The sequence below is a fragment of the Somniosus microcephalus genome, chromosome 5 (genome assembly GCF_052327205.1).
Source record: "Somniosus microcephalus isolate GS21.2 chromosome 5, FLI_Smic_1.0, whole genome shotgun sequence".
Lineage (NCBI taxonomy): Eukaryota > Metazoa > Chordata > Chondrichthyes > Squaliformes > Somniosidae > Somniosus > Somniosus microcephalus.
In genome coordinates this window covers 62,548,478-62,572,270 of record NC_140991.1, presented here as the reverse complement: position 1 = coordinate 62,572,270, position 23,793 = coordinate 62,548,478, and the positions used below count along the sequence as shown (strand labels likewise).

General features: G+C 42.6%; 2 protein-coding genes across 6 annotated transcripts in view; one reads left to right on the top strand and one right to left on the bottom strand.

Annotated features, from left to right (window-relative positions):
• mpp7a (MAGUK p55 scaffold protein 7a) overlaps positions 1–15,322 on the bottom strand; it is a 550,968-nt gene extending 535,646 nt beyond the window's left edge. The window contains exon 1 of the mRNA XM_085987688.1: positions 14,916–15,322. The gene's annotated coding sequence lies outside the window, so the exon portion shown is untranslated. The remainder of the gene's footprint in view (positions 1–14,915) is intronic.
• The window catches only part of waca (WW domain containing adaptor with coiled-coil a), a 109,821-nt gene continuing 101,313 nt past the window's right edge, over positions 15,286–23,793 (top strand). For all 5 annotated transcript variants that reach the window (XM_085987684.1, XM_085987683.1, XM_085987682.1 and 2 more), the window contains exons 1-4: positions 15,286–15,503; positions 15,772–15,805; positions 16,593–16,785; positions 22,000–22,106. In XM_085987684.1, coding sequence (XP_085843810.1) covers positions 15,463–15,503; positions 15,772–15,805; positions 16,593–16,785; positions 22,000–22,106 — 375 coding nt within the window. In that variant the 5' untranslated portion in view covers positions 15,286–15,462. The remainder of the gene's footprint in view (positions 15,504–15,771; positions 15,806–16,592; positions 16,786–21,999; positions 22,107–23,793) is intronic.

Below are 23,793 nucleotides of genomic sequence, written 5' to 3'. Positions count from 1 at the left end.
AGAATTTTTACAACCTATTAATTGGGAGTGGCTTGCTGGATGTTCTTGAGTCGATCACGGAAGTTTGTAAATCTACCCCCAGGGATTATCCAAGAGCAGAGACAAACCGGCACTCTGCTGTTAAAGTATGCCACCTGCTGTAACAACTGCCATCTTTTGGTCTTCTGCTCCCTCCATCTGTACTTCCATTACTTTTGTGTGTGTAATCAGTGAAGTGAGCGAGATCAGTGCTGTGAAATGCAACACTATCCATTTCAGTTTAAGAACATTTAAGCCAGCTATAATATAGCTAAATGCAGAACTAAGCTCCTAGTGCTCTGCTCCAATAATGAAGTACATGTCTGCATCCCTTGTGCACCAGTGTAGCATTTCTTTTCCATTTCTAACTGCCTGATTGACATTTTCAAATTGCATCAGATTACAGGCAGTTTTGTTTTTTCGGCCCTTCCCCACTGAAACCGAATTGAGATTTCTGAAACTTTCAACCTAGACAGAAGAGACTTTCAGCTCATTTAAATTAGAATCCAGGTCCCAGTTTCGAACCATGTGCTACTTTTGCTCCTGAATACCTCCATAATTTGATGGACATAGAAACATAGAAAATAGGAGCAGGAGTAGGCCATTCGGCCCTTCGAGCCTGCTCCGCCATTCAATGAGATCATGGCTGATCATCCAAATTCAGTACCCTGTCCCTGTCTTCTCCCCATATCCCTTGATCCCTTTAGCCTCAAGAAACATATCCAACTCTTTCTTGAATATATTTAATGAACTGGCCTCCACCGCCCTCTGTGGCAGAGAATTCCACAGGTTCACCACTCTCTGGGTGAAGAAATTCCTCCTCATTTCTGTCCTAAATGGCTTACCCCGTATCCTTTGACTATGACCCCTGGTTCTGGACTCCCCGGCCATCAGAAACATCCTTTCTGCATCTAGTCTGTCCAGACCTGACGGAATTTTATAGGTTTCGATGAGATCCCCTCTCAATCTTCTAAACTCCAGTGAGTATAAGCCCAATCGACACAATCTCTCCTCGTACGTCATTCCTGCCATCCCAGGTATCAGCCTGGTGAATCTTCGCTGCACTCCCTCCATGGCAAGAACGTCCTTCCTCAGGTAAGCTGACCAAAACTGCACACAATACTCAAGGTGTGGTCTCACCAAGGCCCTGTACAACTCACAGAATCACAGAAACCTCACAGTGCAGATAGAGGCCATTTCGGCCCATCGAGCCTGCACCGACACATATCCCACCCCCGATCCCCGTAACCCCACGTATTTAATCCCCCTAACACTAAGGGTCAATTTTATCATAGCCAATCAACCTAACCTGCACATCTTTGGACTGTGGGAGGAAACCGGAGCACCCGGAGGAAACCCACGCAAACACGGGGAGAATGTGCAAACTCCACACAGACAGTCACCCGAGGCCGGATTCGAACCCGGGTCCTTGGAGCTGTGAGGCAACAGTGCTAACCACTATGCCACCGTGCAGCAAGACATCCTTGTTCTTGTACTCGAACCCTCTTGCTACAAATGGACTGGACTGAAATGCAGCAGAACTGGCTGTGCTCCCTTGATTTAGTGCTCATGATTGGCAACATGGACATGCAGCTGCTAGGATTCCCCTCAATCAACATAACAAAAACAGATTATCTGGTCATTATCACATTGCCATTTGTGGGAGCTTGCTGAGCGCAATTTGGCTGCTGCGTTTCCTACATTACAACAGTGACTACACTTAAAAATTACTTCATTGACTAAGGCGCTTTGGAACGGCTGGTGGTCGTGAAAGGCGCTATTACATAGGATATCTTCTTCTTAGGCAGTCCCTCGGAACCGAGGATAACTTGCTTCCACATTAAAAATGAGTTTGCAGGTGACTGCTGAGTCCAATGTGGGACCTACAGTCACAGGTGGGGCAGACGGTGGTTGAAGGGGCGGGTGGGTGGGGTGCTTGGGTTGATGTGCGCTCCTTGCGCTGCCTGCGCTTGGCTTCCGCTTGCTCCCGGCGAAGAGCCTCGAGGTGTTAGGCGCCTTCCCGGATGCTTCTCCTCCACTTTGTGCGGTCTTGGGCCAGGGATTCCCAGGTGTCGGTGAGGATATTGCACTTTTTCAAGGAGACTTTGAGGGTGTCCTTGAAGCGTTTTCTCTGCCCACCTGGGGCTCTCTTGCCGTCTTGGAGCTCCGAGTAGAGCGCTTGTTTTGGGAGTCTCGTATCGGGCATGTGGATGATGTGACCCGTCCATCGGAGCTGATCGAGCGTGGTCAGAGCTTCGATGTTGGTCTGAGCGAGAACACCGACGTTGGTGTGCCTGTCCTGCCAATGGATTTGCAGGATCTTGCGGAGGCAGCGTTGGTGGTACCTCTCCAGTGCTTTGAGGCGCCTGCTGTACATGGTCCATGTCTCTGAGGCATACAGCAGGGCGGGTATCACTGCTGCTCTGTAGACCATGAGCTTAGTGCCGGGTTTGAGGTCCTGGTCTTCAAACACTCTCTTCCTCGGGCGATCGGAGGCTGCACTGGCACACTGAAGGCGGTGTTGGACTTAGTCATCGACGTCTGCCCTTGTTGACAGTAGGCTGCCGAGGTATGGAAAGTGGTCCACGTTGTCCAAGGCCTTGTCGTGGATTTTGATAATCGGGGGGCAGTACTGTGTGGCGGGGGCAGGTTGGTAGAGAACCTTTGTCTTACGGATGTTTAGTGCAAGGCCTATGCTCTCGTACGCTTCAGTGAAGGTGTCGACGATGGTTTGGAGTTCGACCTCCGAGTGAGCGCAGACGCAAGCGTCGTCTGCATACTGTAATTCGACGACAGAGGATGGGATGACCTTGGATCGGGACTGGAGGCGACGAAGGTTGAACAGTTTCTCATTTGTTCTGTAAATTAGCTCCACGCCAGTGGGGAGCTTACTGAGGGCGAGATGGAGCATTGCAGCAAGGAAGATCGACAAGAGCGTTGGTGCGATGACACAGCCTTGCTTCACCCCGGTTCATACGTGGATTGGGTCTGTGGTGGAACCGTTGGTCAGGATCACGGCTTGCATGTCGTCGTGAAGCAGGCAGAGGATGGTGACAAACATTTGAGGGCAGCCGAATTTGAGGAGGACACTCCATAATCCCTCACGGTTGACAGTGTCGAAGGCCTTTGTGAGATCAAAGGCGGCCATGTAGAGTGGTTGGTGCTGTTCCCTGCATTTCTCTTGTAATTGATGTGCGGTGAAGATCATGTCCATTGGCGACATTCAAGATGGCTCCTGGGCTGGCAGCTCCCTAGGGAGCTCCTTTGCCATCCTTTTCTCTTTTTCCTCCCAGTCTCCTCTCTCCTGCTGTTTTAAGTTCCCCTGGCTCTAATAGTGGGTGCATAGGATATACAGCACAGAAACGGGCCATTTGGCCCAACCAGTCCATGTTGGCATTTATGCTCCACACGAGCCTCCTCTCGTCTTTCCTCATCTAAATCTATCGGCATAGACCTCTATTCCCTCATATGCTTGTCTAGCCTCCCCTTAACTGTATCCATACTATTCACTTCAACCACTCCCTGTGGTAGCGAGTTCCACATTCTCACCACTCTGTGGGTAAAGAAGTTTCTTCTGAATTCCCTATTGGGTTTCTTGGTGACTGTCTTATATTGATGGCCTCTAATTATGCTCTTCCCCACAAGTGGAAACATTCTCTCTGTATCCATTCTATCAAAACCTTTCATAATTTTAAAGACCTCTATTAGGTCACCCCTCAGCCGCCTTCTTTCGAGAAAAGAGACCAAGCCTGCTCACCCTTTCCCGATGTGTGTACCCTCACATTTCTGGTATCATCCTTGTAAATCTTCTCTGCATTACCATTGTCTACTCTCTCTGTTACCTCTTCAAAATATTCAATAAGGTTGGTCAAACAAAACATTCCCTTTTGAAATCCATGTTGACTATTCATTATGATATTTTGGGTTTCTAGATGTTCTTCTATTTTCTCCTTTAACAGGGATTCCATTATTTTTCCTACCACCGATGTTAAACTGACTGGTCTATAATTCCCCAGATATGTTCTATCCCCCTTCTTAAATATAGGTATTAGGTTAGCTAGCCGCCGGTCCTCTGGCACTATACCTTTTTCTAATGAATTCTTAAATAAGCGTAGTAATGCCTCTGCTATCTCTTCCCTAGATTCTTTTAAAATGTTTGAATGCAATCCATCCTAACCAGGGTTTTATCCTCTGAGTTTGATTAATTTATTCAATATATCCCCTTTTTAAATTTTAAATGCACTTATCTCATTTCTAATCTCATCATCCAACGTCATGTCCACCTGTTCTAGCTCCCTGGTAAATACTGAAGCAAAATAATTAATTAATATTTCTGCCATCTCTCTATCGTGACCTCTATCGCTTAATGGCCCTATTCCCATCTCAACCATCCTTTTTTTATTGATGGGCCTATAAAATATTTTACTATTTTGTTTTATGTTCCTTGATAATTTAATTTCATATTTCCTCTTTGCCTCCCGAATTGTTTTTTTGACTTCTCTCCTAATCTTTTCGTATTTTCTTTTAGCATGCACTCCCCTGCTGTCGGTGTACTTAATATATGCCTCTTTCCTTACCCTCATTTGTTCCCTTATGGCTTTATTCATCCATGGAGTCTCATTATTGTTTAATTTGTTCTTTCCTTTTAGCAGAATATATTTTTCCTGCACTCCGTTGAACAATGTTTTAAATGTTTCCCATTGCTGTTCTAAATTGTTTGCCAATTTGTTGCCCATTTCCCCCTCCCCCACCCCCCAAGTTCTATTCTCAGCCCCTCAAAATCAGCTTTACTCCAATCTATTAACCTGGTTTTCATCATACTTATGTCCTTCTCAATTGTCATCTTAAAGCATATTATGTTATGGTCACTATTGCCAATATGTTCTCCTACCTTTACTTCTCTTATCTGCTCTGGTTCATGCCCCATTACTAGATCCAATAGCGAATCCTCCCTTGTTGGGCTTTTTACATATTGGGTTAGAAAGGAGTCCTCTACACATTGTAGGAACTCCATTCCCTTATCCCCTTTACCTACCTCTTCTGTCCAATTAATAATCGGGGTAGTTGAAATCTCCCATGATTATTATTCTATGTTTTTTACTCATTTCCCTAATTTGTCTGCATATTTCTTCCTCCACCTCCCTTTCACTATTAGGTGGTCTATAGACTGCACCCATTAGTGTGATTGATCCTTTATTATCTCTATCCATATGGATTTATTTTTGTCTTGCTGATATCTGCGTCACTTTTTTCTACTGCCATCATGTAATCCCTAATTCCCTCCCTATCTTTTCTAAATATGTTATACCCTGCAATGTTTAATTCCCAGTCCTGATTTTTCTGTAGCCATGTCTCAGTAATCTGGACTATGTCTGGTTCCTCACAACATATGATTGCCTCCAGCTCCCCTGTCTTATTACAGACACTGTGTGCATTGCTGTAGACAGTTTAACTCATTTTTAATCGGATTTCCTCTCATTTTATGTTTAACCATCTTTTTAGACTTCTGTTCTATAACTCTAGTTATTCCCTTGCCGTACATGTCCTCCCTTACTTTATTCTTTCATATGCTCTTTTTCCCGTTTTTTTAATATTTAGGCTGGTTACGTTTCTTGTAGATCCATCCCCTCATCTTACTAGTTTAAAGCCTTTGCCACTTCCCTATTTACCCTTTCCACTAGGACACGGGTCCCATCCCGGTTCAGGTGGAGCCCGTCTCATTGGTACAGCTCCATCCTGTCCCAGAACTGGTGCCAGTATCCCACGAAAAGGAACCCCTCTTTCCCACACCAGCCCTTTATCCACATGTTAATTCTCCTGATCTGTCTGCTTCTATGCCAATTTGCATGTGGCTTGGGCAATAATCCAGAGATTATTACCCTCGAGGTCCTGCCTTTTAATTTAGATCAGAACTCCTGATACTCTTTCAGCAGGAGCTCCTCCCTGTTCCTACCTATGTTGTTTGTTCCAACATGGACCACGACAACTGGATTTCCACCCTCCCGTTCCAGGTTCCTCGGCGAGATATCCCTAACCATGGCACCAGGTAGGCAACACACCTATAAATGTAAGTCTTTCCTTTCTTTCTCCTCCACGTTGAGTTTCTTTTGCAACTTGCCAAGAAGGCACCAAAGAGCACACCAACTTGAATGCCAGAAAAATCTGAGATCAGAACATAATCACAAGAATGCACCATTCAGCCCCTCGAGCCTGTCCCTCAATTCAGTTGGATCATGGCTGATCTGTATCCCAACTCCATTATTCCACCTTTGCTCCATATCCCTTAATACCCTTACCCAACCAAGATCTATCAATCTCAAACTTGAACATTTCCGTTGACCCAGCATCCACAGCCTTTTGATGGAGAGCTCCAGATTTCAGCACCCTTTGTATGAAAGAGTGCTTCCTGATTCCACTCCTGAAAGGCCCAGCTCTACTTTTAGTATAATGCCCTTTTGCTCTGGATTCTGACCAGAGGAAATTCCATCTCCCCATTCCAGAACCTTTTGTATTAACTCCATAATGTCCTGACCTTTGCACCTGGGAAGCAACGTGCCATTCAGAACTCTGGATCATGTCTACAAAAGAAATTATCTACCCCCATGATCATAGAATCCCCACAATCAACACTCCTCTATTCTCAACAACTGTATGATCTCGCTCATGGGTAACCACAAGCTCCTCAGTCATTCAAAATGATATTCTTATGCAAGGAACTCCCACCCCCCCAAGATGGCATGACCATAAGATAGCTATTACTAGGAAGACAATGGGTGTGAAACAGCGAAGTCAGGTGCTGGGATGATGTGGTGCTTTTGCAAAAGTCTTATCTGTTCACGAGGACATGTTACATGTGATCTTCATTCTGCCCTACCCTATTTTCTTTCCTCTTTTCCTGATGGTGCCGACATATGCTTCCAGTGGTGTCATGCAAGTTGCTCAAAGGCCTTATTTCATGTGTAAGCTTTCTCACTGCTGCTCCAGACCTGATCTTTCCTATCCTTTGTTGACCATTTCTCATTCAACTTTCACCCATGATCTTCACGCTCTCCGTCTTACTTCACCATGGCCCTCTTGGGCCCTTACTCCATTACTTTCCTGTCAATCTTCTATCGTACCATGGCCCCATGCTTGATGCCCTCTTGAAAAGATTCATGGTTTCTCTTTCCTTCAACCGTGACATCCTTTGCCATGCATAATGCCGCACTTGCTGCTGGCTATTTAAGAGCAGGCCCACAAAGTACCCCATCGTCCTTTCTTGACACACATTCTGCTTACCGTGCTCCTGGATAAGACTATCTCACCTACTCCACAGCTCCCCTTCCACTCTCCTTGTCCAATATTGCCACCTTGGCAGCAACCTGTCTCAGGACTGTCCTGGAGAGCAAGGACTTTCCCAAAATCGCTCCTCTGCTCCCTCCATCTTTACGTTTAACATCAAGTTTGATGGGTTCATGAATTTCTTCATCCAAAGAAAAGTTAATTGCAGCTCCTCTTACCCAGCTACTCTCAACTCCGTATTATGCTACAGAATGCTTTCCTCACACTCCAGATATTCCCAACTTGAGCATCTCATTTCTATATCTTTTCTGACTCTCTAGCCTTTCTATATGTTCATGTACAAGTCCTCTGGCAGCTTCCTCCACAAAACTTCACGGGCAGTATCCTCACGAAGCAACTGTTCTGCCTTAGCGATTTCAACCCATACCTAAATTCCCCCACCACCTCTTCCTACTTTTCTAATCTCCTGTCCTCATCCCACCTCACCCCACACATAAAATACCCCAAACTGCACAGAAATCCACCCTTAATAATGCAATAAAAATGCACCTTGACAGCTGCAAGATTTAAAATCAACGCTAAGGCCATTTCTTATCAACTTCTCAACTTTCTCCCAATCTCCCTCAAAGTCCAAACCCATCCAACATTTCTTTGTTTGGAAGAAACCAATTTCACAGCTCCCTCACAAACACCTTCTTGATCACCCTCAATTGCTCCTCCATTTGCCCAACATATGCCAGGACACAATTGCCTCACCTGATTTTTGATGTCTTTTTTCCCATCACACCCCTCACAGGCTTCCTCAGTGCAATGGAAACCTTTCCAACCTCCATTGATGTCCACATGTTTCAGCATACTTGAACACATAAGCCGATTGGCCTTTCACTGCTAGATCTGCTTTAATTACCTCAAGTAGCATCACCTCTCCTCTAAATTCAAATCTTACTACTTCAAGATCATCCTGGAGTGCAAGGACAATTCCAAGCTCCTTTTCTCAGCCAAAAACCACCTTCACCAATCTCTCTTTCCTCACTTCCAACACCGAATGTGAGGAACAGTGTGTCGACAATTTTGAAGTCATCCACTAAGCTACCTCTACCTCCTCCCAACCCTCAAACTCTCAGCTCCTCTGATACCAACTCCAATCCCGCTTCACTCTGCAGGTTTCCCCCCAGCCATCATCTGACTTGTGTTCTCCATGAGACCAAGTAGGTGCTACCTTAAGATCCACCTGACAAAAAGGTCTTAATCACCCAGCTACTGCTTCTCAGTCCACGGTTTGTCAATACAGTCAATCTGCCTCTCCTCTGGCATTGTTCCCCTTCAAAACTGCAGTCATTACTCTGCACTTAAAATAATCCATGCTCAGTTTTCCATCCTCTAGAACTAGTCGTCCATCTCTAATCTTCCATTTTTCTCAAGGTCCTCAATGACATTACCACCCAACTTTTTGCAGATGTCTCCCATCCTACCATTCCGTTTGAATTACTTCAGCCTGGGCTCTGACTGGCTAAAACAGCGAGACAGTGAAGTTCAAAATTCCCAGCAACATCTTGTGATTGTGACTTGGTTTGCTATCCCTTCTCAATCTTCTCAATCTCTCTGCAGCTTTCAATGTACTCAAACACTCCACTCTCCTCCATAATCCACAAATGTGGCACCACTTTCGCTGGTTCTATTTCTACCTGTACCAACAGACCCAGTACATCTCATTCAATGACTTCACCTCCTGCCCCTGTACATACACGTGATGTGCCTGAAGATTCCACCGTCAACCATATCCTTTTAACCATCAATGTGCTTCCCCTCAGTGATATCATGGGGTCACTCACTTCCATATCTATGGCGATGACTTTACCAATGCACAACGAAGCTTGATTTCATGACTGCCTCAATGTTGTCTGATGGCCTAGGGACATGAAGTCCTGGATAAGCTAGAATTGTCTTCAGCTCAATATTAACAAAACCTCTCCTTTTTGGGGCACCAATTAAAATTTGCTTCCTTAATGCTCCCTCAGACTGAACCAGATGGTACAAAACCTTGGTGTCCTATTGGACTCTACACTGAAACGTTATTTGTAGAGTTATCAAAAGTACCTACTTCCATCTGCATGACATCACTTGCCTATGTTTCTACGTTACTTCCACTGCCAATAAAATACTCATTCATGTCTTTAGAACATAAGAAATAGGAGCAGTAGTAGGCCATTCAGTCCCTCAAGCCTGCTCCGCCATTCAATAAGATCATGGCTGATCTTCTACCTCAACTCCACTTTCCTGCACGATCCCCATATCCCTTGATTCTCTTAATATCCAAAAATCTAGCGATCTCTGTCTTGAATATAATCAACGACTGAGCTGCCATAGACCTCTGGGGTAGAGAATCACCCTCTGAGTGAAGAAATTTCTCCTCATCAGTCCTAAATGGCCGACCCCTTATTCTGAGATGGTGACCCCCGATTCTACACTCCTCAGCCAGGGGAAACATCCTCCCTGCATCTACCCTGTCAAGCCCTGTAAGAATTTTGTGTTCCAATGAGATCACCCCTCATTCTTCTAAACTCCAGAGAATATAGGCCTTGTCTACTCAATCTCTCCTCATTAGGACAATCTCCCCATCCCAGGAATAATTCTGGTGAACCTTCGTTGCAATCGCTCTATGGCAAGTATATCCTCCTTAGATAAGGAGACCAAATTTGTACACAATACTCCAGGTGTGGTCTCACCAGGACCCTGTATAATTGCAGGTAGACGTCTTAACTCTTATACTCAGATCCTCTTGTAATAAAGTCCAATTTACCATTTGCTTGCTGTACCTCATGTTAACCTTCAGTGATTCGTGTACAAGGACAACCAGGCCCCTCTGAACAGCAACATTTCCCAATCTCTCACCATTTAAACAATACTCTGCTTTTCTATTTTTCCTACCAAAGTGGATAACTTCACATTTCTCCACATTATATTCCATTTGCCATGTTCTTGCCCACTCACTTAGCCAGTCTATATTCCCTTGAAGCCTCCTTGCATCCTCCTCACAACTTAAAAAGCTGGGTGGGAATGTATCAGCAGCAAACTTGGATATATTACATTTGGTGCCCTCATCCAAATCATTGATATAGACTGTGAATAGCTGAGGCCCAAGCACTGATCCTTGCGGTACCCCACTAGTTACAGCCTGCCAACCCGAAAATTACCTGTTTATTCCTATTCTCTGTTTTCTGTCCTTTAACCAATCCTCAAACCATGCTAGTATATTACCCCCAATCCCAGGAGCCATAATTTTGTTTAATAACCTCTTGTGTGGCACCTTATCGAATGCCTACTGAAAATCCAAATACACCACATCCACTGGTTCCCCCTGATCTACTCTGCTAATTACAACCTCAAAAAACTCTAACCGATTTATCAAACACGATTTCTCTTTCATAAATCAGTGTTGACTTGGCCCAGTCATATTATTATTTTCTAAGTGCCCTGTTACCACGTCCTTAATAATAGATTCTAGCATTTATCCTACTACTGATGTCAAGCTAACTGGTCTGTCGTTGCCCGTTTTCTCTCTCCCTCCTTTCGTAAATAGTGGGGTTACATTTGCTACCTTCCAATCCGCAGGAACAGCTCCAGAATCAATGGAATTTTGGAAGATGACAACCAATGCATCCACTATCTCCATAGCCACCTCTTTCAAAACCCTCGGATGTAGGCCATCAGGTCCAGGGGATTTATCGACTTTCTGTCCCATTAATTTCGCCAGTACTTTTCTTTACTAATACTAATTTCTTTCAGTTCCTCATTCTCGCTCGACCCTTTGTTCTCCACTATTTCTGGGAGGTTTTTTGCGTCGTCTGTCATGAAGACAGACGCAAAGTATTTGTTTAACTTCTCTACCATTTCCTTATTCACAATTTCTCCTGTTTCAGCCTGTAAGGGACCCACATTTACTTTCACTGATTTTTGCTTTTTACATACCTATAGACGCTTTTACAGTCTGTCTCTCGCTCGTTTACTCTCATTCTATTTTCCCTTGATCAATTTCTTGGTCCTCCTTAGCTGAATTCTAAAATCCTCCCAATCCTCAGGCTTACTGCTCATTTTGGCAACATTATAAGCCTCTTCCTTTGATCCAATACTATCTTTAACTTGTTAGCCACAGTTGGACCACTTTCCCTGTCGGGTTTTTGTGCCTTAAAAGGAATGAATATTTGTTGTAAATGATGTATTAATTCTTTAAATGCTAGCCATTGCTTCTCTACCATCATACCTTTTAATGTAGTTTCCCAATCCACCTTAGCCAACTCGCCCCTCATACTTCCGTAGTTTGCTTTGTTCAGATTTAAGACCCTAGTTTCGGATTTAACTAAATCACTCTCAAACTCAATATACAATTCTATCATATTATGGTCACTCTTCTCTAAGGGCCCCTTTCATACAATTTCTCATTGCACAATACTAGATCTAAAATAGCCTGTTCCCTAGTTGGTTCCTCAACATACTGATCTAGAAAACTATCTTGTATACGTTTCATGAATTCGTCCTCCACACTATAACAGTAAATTTGGTTTGTAGATTAAAGTCCCCCATGATTCCCGTATTACCCTTGTTACATGCGTCTCTAATTTCCTGATTTATCCTCTGCCCCTACATTACAACTACTGTTTGGGGGCCTATAAACAACTTCCACCAATGTTTTCTGCCCCTTGCTGTTTCTTAGCTCCACCCAAACTGATTTACTTCTTGGTTTTCAGAACTAAGATCCTTCATTGTCACTGGGTCAAAATCCTGGAACTCTCTCCTGAACAGCACTGTGGGAGTACCTTCACCACTCAAGACTGCAGCAGTTCAAGAAGGCAGCCCACCACCACTTTCTCAAGGGCAATTAGGGATGGGCAATAAATGCTGGACTTGCCAGGGACGCCCACATCCCATGAACAAATAAAAAAAAGCTTGATTTCTCCAATGTGCTCATTGCTGGCGTTCCCATTTCCACCTTCCATAAACTCATTTAGAGCGCTGCTATTCGTACCTATCTCAGGAGTTTCCCACTTCAATCACCCATCTTTTCCAACCATCATTTATTCTCTGTTCCTGACAGATTTGAAAATCCTCATTATTTTTAAATCTCTCCACAGTTTTGCTCTACGCTACTTCTGCAATCTTCTCTCATCCTCCACTCCTCAGACACTGGATTGCTGAAAATCCCTCTTTTAGTTTGCTCCACCATCATTGACAGAACTCTTCCCAACTCCTCCAGTTTGCTACCTTGCAAACTCTACACGCTCATCTTTAAACGACTCCTCAAAAATGAATGCTTCAAGTATAGTGGTTTTGTGACTGGATGAGTAATCCAGAGAACAAGAGTACAAATCCCACCATAGCAGTTTGAGAATTTAAATTTCGTTGAAAAAAAAAATCTAGAAATAAAAAGCTGGGATCAGTAAAAGTGAACATGAAGCTGTTGCATTGTCATACAAAACCCAACTGGTTCACTAATGTCCTTTAGGAAAGGAAACATGCCATCCTTACCATGTCTGGCTATAAGTAACTCAAGTCCCACCCCAACTCTTAACTGCCCTCTGATGTGGCCTCGCAAGGCACTCAGATGTACAAACTGCTACTCATGCCAAGTAGGGATGGGCAATAACTGCCAGCCTTGCCAGCGACACCACATCCCAAGAATGAATAAACTTGTCTTCAGTCACCTCCCTTAGTTTGTCTCCCATTTCTTGCTTGTACTCTCTGATCACCTGTAAAGTGCCTTGGGACTTCAGTTGTAAATGTAAATTACTTTGTTCTTGAAGTAGCAATTTGCCAGTAGGAACAGAGAATCAATACATTTTGAGAGTAAAAACAAGGCACAGACATATACAATGAATGTAAAGACATTGAAGGGTGTGGATGAAAAGATCGAGGGGTTCAAATACATAGTCCCCAGAGAGTGCAAATACAAAAAAGGGAAAACTTGCATTTATATAACGCCTTTCACAACCCCAGGACATCCCAAAGAACGTTACAACCAATAAAGTACTTTTGAAGTGTAGTCACTGTTGTAATGTAGGAAACACTGCACCCACACACAGCGATGTGATAATGACCAGATAACCGGTTTTAGTGATGTTGGTTGAGGGATAAATATTTGCCAAGACACCAGGGATAACTCCCCTACTCTTCTTCGAAATAATACCATGGAATCTTTGGTTTAATGTCTCATCCGAAAGACACCCCCTCCAACAGTGCAGCACCCCCTCAGTAATGCACTGGAGTATCAGCCTAGATGTGTGTGCTCAAGTCTCTGGAGTAGGACCCACAACCTTCTGACTCAGAGGCGAGAGTGCTGCCAAATGAGCCACGACTGACACAGGTAAGTAGAGCCATAAAAAACAGCTAACAGCAATTTGGATTTTAGAAATAGGAGTACAAGAGTACCAAAGTAAAGCAATAATGACAAATGTGTACAAAACATTTGTTAGGCCACAATTACAAGTACTGTGAGCAGCTTTGGCACCCCATTACAGAAGGCAACAAAACCTTTTAGAAAATATACAGCAAACTTTCCTTTAGAAATTTACTCCAAGGACAGAGGTAAACTAAGTTTACTGAAGGCAGGTCACGCTCGTCACCCATAATTCATTCTACCACACATCTCTCCTCACTTCCAAATCACAATGAATTTAGGAGGCTTGTTACTACAAATTTATATCTACTAAAACTCACAGCAATTTTGAAGGCAAAGCATTGTCATCTCTACCAATATTAACTACTGTAGAAATTTGTCTTTTTAAAGTTACATATACAAGTATAACATTTTTCTGGCTTTCTGTTTGTTACAGTTTTTCATTTTTAATTGCAGTTTAAAGTAACTAAATAAAGTAATTAAATATGTGTTTAAACAGTAGGCAGAACACAAAAAATCTTTGGCTTTGAATACTTTTGACTTGTTTTTCAGTGAGACTTTTATTTCTCTGGACACTTAATATTGATTGTAGCAAAAATTCCAATGAGCAGAGTGGTTTCTTAACTTAACATTTCTATTGTTTCTGTTGATTTACTTCAGAGACAAAACTAAGTGTACCAACAAAGTAGTATAGAAAAAAATTGAAGGTAAAACAATGTTTAGCATAATGCAAAGATTGATTTTCAACATTACTAAACAAATTCTACCCACTTTTGAAACATTAGATATCGACTTAGAATCGTTTTTATCTTCCAGAACCGGTTAGTGAATGTTATTAGCAAATTGCTCAAGGTGAGTTGACGTAATAACTTTTCTTCGATGCAACATTGCGAAGCAACGCGATCTTTAAATGTTCTGGTTTGGTTTTTTTTTTAATAGTCATCCCCCTCCCTTCCTTCCTTCCTTGTATGCAAAATTAAACTAGCAGAGACATGCAGATATGTGTATCGTTACCACAGTGCGAGAGCTGATGGGAAGATTGGGTGAAACAAATCAGAAACCCGCATCCACATGTACAACGCCTGTTTATTTCCAGAGTGAGACACGTTCACTGTACATGGACACTCTGCAGGCCTGAGCGGCCATTACTTTCCCTGGCGCACCCCGTACCACACTACATACACATTGTTTCAGTGTCCCACTCTCGCCAAGTCTCTGTATTTACCCTTCATTTGTTTTTTTTTCTTTGTTTCGAACCATGAATTTGGTCAGTGTTTAGAAAGCCGCAATCTCTCCTCCAGCCATCAGATTTTTCTTTAGAGACAGACGTCACTGCGCAAGCCCATCACGTGACCGACCTCCCGGTGCGCAATTTAAAATAAAATAAACCTTCAGGAAATTAGGAGCGGAAGTTGTAAGATAAATTAAATAATTGTTATTTCTTTTCTCTCGTTGTCAGCGATTGTTCGCGCCCCCCGCATTTGGGTCGGTGGCTGAGCGGCTGTTGATCGGAAAGGCCCGAATGGTTTCCGGAAAGGACCGATCGGCGGCGGGAGGGTCGGCTGTTGTCGAGCGCTGACGCGTTACCCGTATGTAGTATGGGCCTCGGCCTCTTCACTGCTGGTTTGTGTGTGTGAGATGGATCCCGAGAGTTGGTAGTGTCTTTACTGGTTATTTAAAAAGAAGGGTCGCTTTTTGTGTATATTTTTTGCCTCCCCCCCTTTAGAAAAATCTAATTTACGTTTTGATCCACTCCACATACAACAGCATTGATGGTAATGTATGCAAGGAAACAACCGAGACTCAATGATGGGTAAAACATTTAGGTTTTTTTTTCTTGTTATTCTTTAAATCTCCTTTCCTCCTCTTTCGAATTTCCCTTCTCTTTTGACAATCCGCCATTTTTGTTGTAAACCAAAATAAGTAGAAACTTGAGAAAAGGAATTTCCCTCCCCTTCTGGTGACCATTTTACTCTGAACGATTTTTTTAATATTACATTTTTGCCGAGTTTTGGTTTCAAAGTTAAAAAAAAACGTTTTGCAACACTGCTGATCTGTTTATTTTCTGTTTTTCTTTGCAGGTGTCACGACAGGAGGGAATCCCAGCCCTATCAGGTATATTTCTCCTAGAGTGAAACGAATGCCATTTACTTTAACGAAGGCTTGTGCGTCTGAAGCAGGCCTCGGCACTCTACAACTGGATCCTAATGAGAGGGGGGAATAAAACAAAACTTCCTTTTAAAACCTTGTCCGTAAATAGTATTTAATGACGTTTGGACACATTTGAAATGCTGTATTTTAGATTTAGTTGTCTTTTGTAGCTTGCGTTTAGTTTTGCGTATATAGTGTGTGTATATATGTAAATAAATTCTGAACTATCGGTAGGCCTTTGCTGTACGTTTCTGTGTGCAAATCATTTTTTATCCGTATGTTTTTAAAGACAAAACGAGTTATTACCTCTGTCATAAAGACAAAATGAAGCATTTGCTTAATTTTAGACGCAACTGCAATGTTTTTGCTATGAATTTATTAAAATTAGTAGAATAAGACAGCGAGTCCCGTTTGTATCTTGTACATTGTTTTTGAATCTAGTTTTAAATGATTATAGTTCTGAAGGCCAATATTATTTCTTTTAAAGGAAAACATTGTAGGAAACTTGAAATACTAAGTTACTGCACCAATATTAAACTTGACAGCCCATTAAAAAGTAACACTTTTGTATAGACATCTAGTCTGATTACAAGACTGAGTTTTATTTATTTTTTTGTTATATGAAGAAGAATCAAACTAGGAAGGCTATAGAATATCTACGCAAGATGCAGACTTGTCCACAGTTGCAGCTGATTTGCTTTTGTTTCAGGTTTGTTCTAATTAACTTTATTTCATGGTGTTTCCATTTCAGACTCTTAAGTACCCATCAAAGAGTCACACCAGCAGCAGTGATCATCGTCATGACAAAACTAGAGAATCGGGCGATCCATCACCACCTTGCAAAATGCTGCGACGTTCTAACAGTCCTGAAAATAAACATAGTGATAGTACAGGACATAAGAGTAAAACTGTACACTCTCATCGAGCCAGAGAGCGAGACGGAGGTATGTTATGTAATCAACATGCAGAATGCCTATTAGTTTTGTATAATCCATTACATTTTGCTAGCTATGTTGTGGGGGGAAAATGGCCTTGTAATGTTTGTGAAGCTTTGTTAGTTAAAAGTATGTGTATTGCTTCCTGAAGCAGTGATCAAATATCCCAACAAGAATTACAAGTAATGTTTTTGGATCAGCTGCTAAACTTGCCATCTCAAGGATTTAACTTGTTAGGAAACCCCCAAATTATTAGTTGCTGTAGGTTTGTATATAGTAACAAAACCAGAATGAGGCAAAATGCATTGAGAGATTTTCATACTGTAACAGAAACTCCACGAACTACGGACTATCCAGAGCTGGATAGGAACTTCAGGAACCTTAGTACAGGAACCTTAGTGAAGGTGTACCTTAGATTATGCAGTCTTTTAGAACTGAAGCAGCGCTTAAGCTTCCTTAACACAGCAACAGTCTTAATAAGCCTAGATGTAGAGTTTTTCTTGAATGATTTTTATAATGTTTAAGAAAATGTTTTATTTGGAAGCATTTACTGATACTCTCCAACTTTCATGCCCATTTTCTTAACTCTCAAACAATGAATGGGTTATATTGGTTTAGCTTTTGATGTTTTACTGCAGTTAGTGTTTATTTTGCATTTGATCAATGTGTCATATTTTAAAGCATTCATGTTTGTATGTGCATAATTCAATCTATTAACAGCATTTTATAGTGATTAAATTAGCAATTATTCCAGTGTTGCTTTAGTATTCACAGCCTGGATTTTCCTTCAGAGAACTGGATGGTATAGTGGGAGGTGTTGGAACGTGTTCTCCACTGTTCGATTCATTTAGCCACTCATTGGAAAAAGCAGACATTTTGGTACTACATTTGTGCCAGATTTGCTAAATTCCTGAGTTTAAGGCAAAGATTCGGTGCAAGATTTGGTATGGTGTAATTTCTATTCAAAGTGTGAGCAAATAGTCATCCATGAAGCTTATTTTTAGCAGAAATGCTGGCCCTCCTGATTGACTACAATAGTTTTAAGGATCCCTTTTGCATGGTACTAAAATTAGTAACATTTTTGCATAGACAAACAATGGATTAATAGGACCTGTAAGTGACACATGCTACTAGGCGGCAGCAAAAATCCATTCGACACACATCAGGAGCAAAGTCTGTTTCCTTCTTAATTTACCATGTTTTTTGCGACTGATCTTGGCCATAAAGATTGAGACCATCATCTGATCAACTGCTTGTGGCACTTCCCTCCCTTCCCCTAGCTCACCGGGCCAACCTTCCTCAAAGGTTCCCCCCTGCCCTAGCCCTGAACTCCATCTTTCTCTAGTTTCCTATCTCCCCTCATGTCCTCTCCAAGCTCATCATGTCCGTGAGACCCACTTCCTGTTCCCTCGACCCAATTCCCACTAAACTGCTGACCACCCAACTTCTCTTCCTGGTTCCCATGTTAGCTGATATTGTTATCGGTTCTCTCTCCTTTGGTACTGTCCCCCTCTCCTTCAAATCTGCCATCATCATCCCTCTCCTCAAAAACCCAGCATTTGATCCCTCTGTCCTTGCAAAATACCACCCCATCTCCAACCTCCCTTTCCTCACCAAAGTCCTTGAACATGTCGCCTCCCAAATCTGTGCCCATCTTTCCTGGAACTCCATGTTTGAATCCCTCCAATTTGGTTTCTGCCCCTGCCTCAGTACTGAAACGGCTCTTATCAAAGTCACAAATGACATCCTATGTGACTATGACAAAGGTAAACTATCCCTTCTTGACCTGTCTGCAGCCTTTGACACGGTTGAGCACACCATCCTCCTCCACTGTCGTCCAGCTGGGTGGGATTGCACTTGCCTATTTCCCTTATCTATCTAATCGTAGCCAGAGAATCACCTGCAATGGCATTCTCTTTCCCCCCCCCCCCCCTGCTCCCGCACTGTTACTTCTGGTGTCCCCCCCAAGGATCTATCTTTGCCCCCCTCCTATTTTTCATCTGCGTGCTACCCCTTGGCGACCTCCTCCAAAAACACAGCGTCAGTTTCCACATGGACGCTGACGACACCCAGCTCTACCTTCCACCACCTCTCGACCCCTCCACTGTATCTAACTTGGTCAGTCTGCTTGTCCGACATCCAATACTGGATGAGCAGAAATTTTCTCCAACTAACTATTGGCAAGACTGATGTGAGCGTCACTGGCAAGGCCAGCATTTATTGCCCATCCCTAATTGCCCTCGAAGGTGATGATGAGCCATTTCTTGAACTGTTACAGACCATTCTAGCAGTTTTTTTATACGACAGAGTTACTTGCTCATGACCATTTCAGAGGGGCACTTAAGAGTCAACCACATTGCTGTGGGTCTGGAGTCATATAGGCCAGACCAGCTAAGGACGGCAGATTTCCTTCCCTAAAGGACATTAGTGAACTAGTTGGGTTTTTACAACAATCCAGTAATTTCATGGTCACCATTACTGATGCTAGCTTTTTATTCCAGATTTATTTAATTAACTCAATTTAAATCCCCCAACTGCTGTGGTGGGATTTGAAATCACATACAGGATACTTTGTGATATCCGGCACCGACGGGACCGGCGTGTTGCCGATCTATCAAAACTGCCGGACATACAAAGTTAATGTTGAAGCATACGGAGATTTTTATCTCCGTATCTGACAACAAACACTGTTGCTTAGCAACAGCTTGTAAACAGTTGGCCCGTACCTTGGAAGCATCTCTGTAGCTTAGCAACAGCTTCAGAGACACTTTCCAGAGCCTGACTGGGGGGAAAAAAAGCCACGAGAAGAAAAAAAAACAAACAAAACGGCTCCTGATTTCTGCCGGTAGATCGAGGTTTCCGGACATACAACCTCCGGATAAACCAAAGTTTCCTGTATCTGGATTATTAGTCTAAGCCTCTGGATTGCTAGTCCAGTAACGACCACTATGCTACCGTACCCGTGATTTTAAAATTCTCATCCTTGTTTTCAAATCCCTCCATGGCCTCGCCCCTCCCTATCTCTGTAACCTCCTCCAGCCCTCCGATATCTGCGCTCCTCTAATTCTGGCCTCTTGAGCATCCCCGATGTCAATCACACCACAATTGATGGTTGTGCCTTCAGCTGCCAAGGCCCTAAGCTCTGATATTCCCTCCCTGAACACCTCTCGGCCTCTCTATCTCTCTTTCCCCCTTTAAGACGCTCCTTAAAACCTACCTCTTTGATCTACCCTAATATCGCCTTATGTGGCTTGGTGTCTAATTTTGTTTTATAATGCTCCTGTGAAGCGCTTTGGGACGTTTAAAGGTGCTATATAAATACTTGTTGTAAACACTGCCCATTTCCTAAACATGGTATAACCTTCTTCATTCTTTTAAGTGAGTTGCTACTTTGAGCAGATTATTAATATTTGGATTAAATGTTGTCTTATGTTAACATGTCAAAATAGATCATAAATAACATTTTGAAGTGTCATGTAGGCTAACATGGCTGCCATTCTGCATAGCCAATATTCTGCAGATAGGCAACAAACTGAATTAGCAGTTAATTTTTTTTTGATGATAGTTGAGGACATAATTTTATCCAGGACACTGGGAGTGCACCCTGCTCTTCGTGAGGCTTTTTAATGTACAGCAGAACCAATGAAACAGGCAGATGGGACATGGGTCTGAAGTCTCCTCTGAAGGACTCCCTCAATACTGCACTGAAGTGTCAGCCTACATTTGAATTCAAACCTATAAATTTGTGCTCCAGAGCCAAGGTTGACAACAACTGAGCAAAACCTATGCATTGTGGCTCTATCTCGCCAGAGCTTGTCTACAGCCAGTCTGGTTCTGCACCTTAGTTGTACATTTTGTTGGAAATGATCAACTGAACATTTTGATTCTATTGTTACTTTCTCTTGATTATTCCACGATTGAAGAAAAGTCCAAAAACTGTGCACTGCAATACTCTGCATGATCACTCGTGTTTCCCATGCCTCAATGGCTGCCCTTCACTTCATACATGTACAGTATCTGAAAATAAAACTTCTGTTTGCAACTGTTACTTATTTGTTTTGATGGAACACAGAATTTATATAAGAACATAAGAAATAGGAGCAGGAGTAGGCCAATTGGCTCCTCGAGCCTGCTCCGCCATTCAATAAGATCATGGCTGATCTGATCCTAACCGCCAATCCACTATCACAGAACCATCTCCTGAATCTAACAGAATTAGACACACGAAATAGGAGCAGGATCAGGCTACACTGCCCCTGGGCCCGCTCCGCTACCCACAGGGCCATGACCGATCCGAACCTAGACTCATGTCCAAATTCCTGCCCGCTCCCCGTAACCTTTAATTCCCTTTTCTTCTGGGAAACTGTCTATTTCTGTTTTAAATTTATGTAATGATGTAGCTTCGACAGCTTTTTGGGGCAGCATATTCCATGGACCTCCCACCCTCTGAGTGAAGTAGTTCCTCCTCATCTCAGTTTAGAGCAGTCTTTCTGTGCACTGGATGTCTGTTGGGAGAATTGTCAATCAGACCAGCATTAATTTTGTGCTCTGTAAATGTTCATACTGTAGCAAATAACTTCATACCAAATTCTCTGAAGTTTTTTGTCATTATCTGTATTTTAACCCACAAGTTGCTATTTAAATTTTCCTTTTCAAGTTGATTTAAGTTTCAGTGACTTACTTGGAGGTTCGCAGCAAAAAGATTAGATTTGTTGTGCCAATGGCTCAGTGCAGACAGTGAGTGGCTGAGCCATACAGACAAGGAACGTCCTAGGTTTGATCGTTAGTCTGCTAAGTTAGTTCTGAGCTTGTGGGCAGGGAACATAGTAGGGACACTCCAATTGGCCACAGAGCTGTTTGGTTCGGGAGGGGGAAGATCAGGCAAGGTTCCTGTTCCTGATTTGCTATCCAGTAAACCCAGCTGCAAATGTGCATGTGTGGCTATCCGCTTGAGTAGCCTGTCAATACTAGGTTCTCATATGGATAATTGCTACTTGGAAATTGTACTGGAGGGTGCTTGCTGTCCTTGTAACTATACTCTAGCAAGGAATCTATGCTTTTTTGGATGGGGGGGGGGAGGGGAGAATTGGTGAAAGAAAACATTTAAGCTTTGCTAAAACAGAGCTTCTATCTAGACTGGTAACCTTTTGTAAAATACTTTGCTCAGGTGTTAATCTGCTATGTTTGTGCATATATGTAATAAATGTACTGTATTTGTTTCAGGGACCAGCTATTCTCCACAGGAGAATTCACATAATAACAGTACCCACCATAGCTCAAATTCACATTCTTCTAATCCTAGTAACAATCCAAGTAAAACTTCAGATGCAGTAAGTATTTCTTTTGCAATTCCTTACTAAAGTGTCCGATATTTCATTAAGATAATAGGAGTTTTACATTTTGGTCTTATAAAACACTGACTCAAGCAGCCTGACAACTGGAACATTTCTCGAACAACTGGAAATTCGCCTCTTTCATTTTATACTCTTGTAGAGTGATCAAGCTTAAGCCTTGAACGATTAATTTTGCGATAAGTTGCAACTGGAATTTGCAGACTGGAATTAAGAGGGTTTGCATGACACTTAGTTTACTTGATGGCAGAAAAAATAAACTACATTTGTACAGGTGAAAACTGTGGAAAATGAACTAGATTTTTGCAGGCTAAGTTTACTAATCAACATCTTCACCCTTGAATATAGAGAAGTAAAGCTATTAAACACACTGCTAAAGAAACATCAATACAGTGTATCATATTCTTATCAGATCTCCTCCAGCATTTGGAACCATTTCTTGAAACTAAATGGTCTCTGGGTAAAAAATGATACCTTGCTTCAGGTGGATGCTTAGACTTGAAATTTGTGCGTTGGATCATTATGGAGCCCTGAGTCTGAGAAATCTAGTCAGAACGAAGAAACCACATTAAGGTCTTCACTTGTATTTACCTTAATTCCCAAAGTATGGAAACAATTTCATTAATTGTAGAAACCCAGAATTCTACAATTATATGGTCTATCAGTAACATAAGAGCAGGAGTAGACCATTCGACCCCTCGAGCCTGTCCCGCCATTCAATAAGATCAATGGCTGATCTGATTTTGGTCTCAACACCACTTTCCCGCCCGCTCCCCATAATCCTTGACTCCTCTGTAGTTCAAACATGTCTATCTCCGCCTTGAATATATTCCATGACTCCGCCTCCACAGCTCACTGGGGTAGAGAATTCCAAAGATTCACGACCCTCTGAGAGAAGAAATTCCTCCTCACCTCAGTTTTAAATGGGCGACACCTTATCCTGAAACTGTGCCCCCTAGTTCTAGATTCCCCCACTAGGGGAAACATCCACCCTGTCAAGCCCCCTCAGAATCTTGTATGTTTCAATAAGATCACCTCTCATTCTTCTAAACTCCAATGAGAAAACGCCCAACCTGCTCAACCGTTGTTCATAAGACAACCCCTTCATCTCAGGAATTAACCTAGTGAACCTTCTCTGAACTGTCTCCAATGCAAGTATATCCCTCCTTACATAAGGAGACCAAAACTGCATGTAGTACTCCAACTGTGGTCTCACCAGCGCCCTATACAGTTGTAGCAAGACTTCAAGTATTGGAGTTACTTCTTTGGAATCAGAATGCACCAGGTGTGGCCATTTTAGCACATGAGCGCAATTGGAAATCGCATTCCATTCTGACATCAACCTAAGTTCCCAGGCAAATATGGTCGGTGTCGTAATGTCCCAGGAATCACAGGGTAACTGACAGCAGAAAATGCTGGAAATACTCAGCAGGCCAGGCAGCATCGAGGAGAGAGAAACAGAGTCAATGTTTCGGGTCGAGGACCCTTCGTCAGAACATGACATATTGCTGCTGCTCAGATCATTTAAATGGAGTGCTTCATAAATGAACACAACGTTTTTAATTTACAAATTACCTATCTGATCTAATTTCACAGGAGGAATAAAGCAAACTAATCCTCTTTGGGGTAAGGGAAGGGCAATTATATTTAAATCTTTAAACTTTGT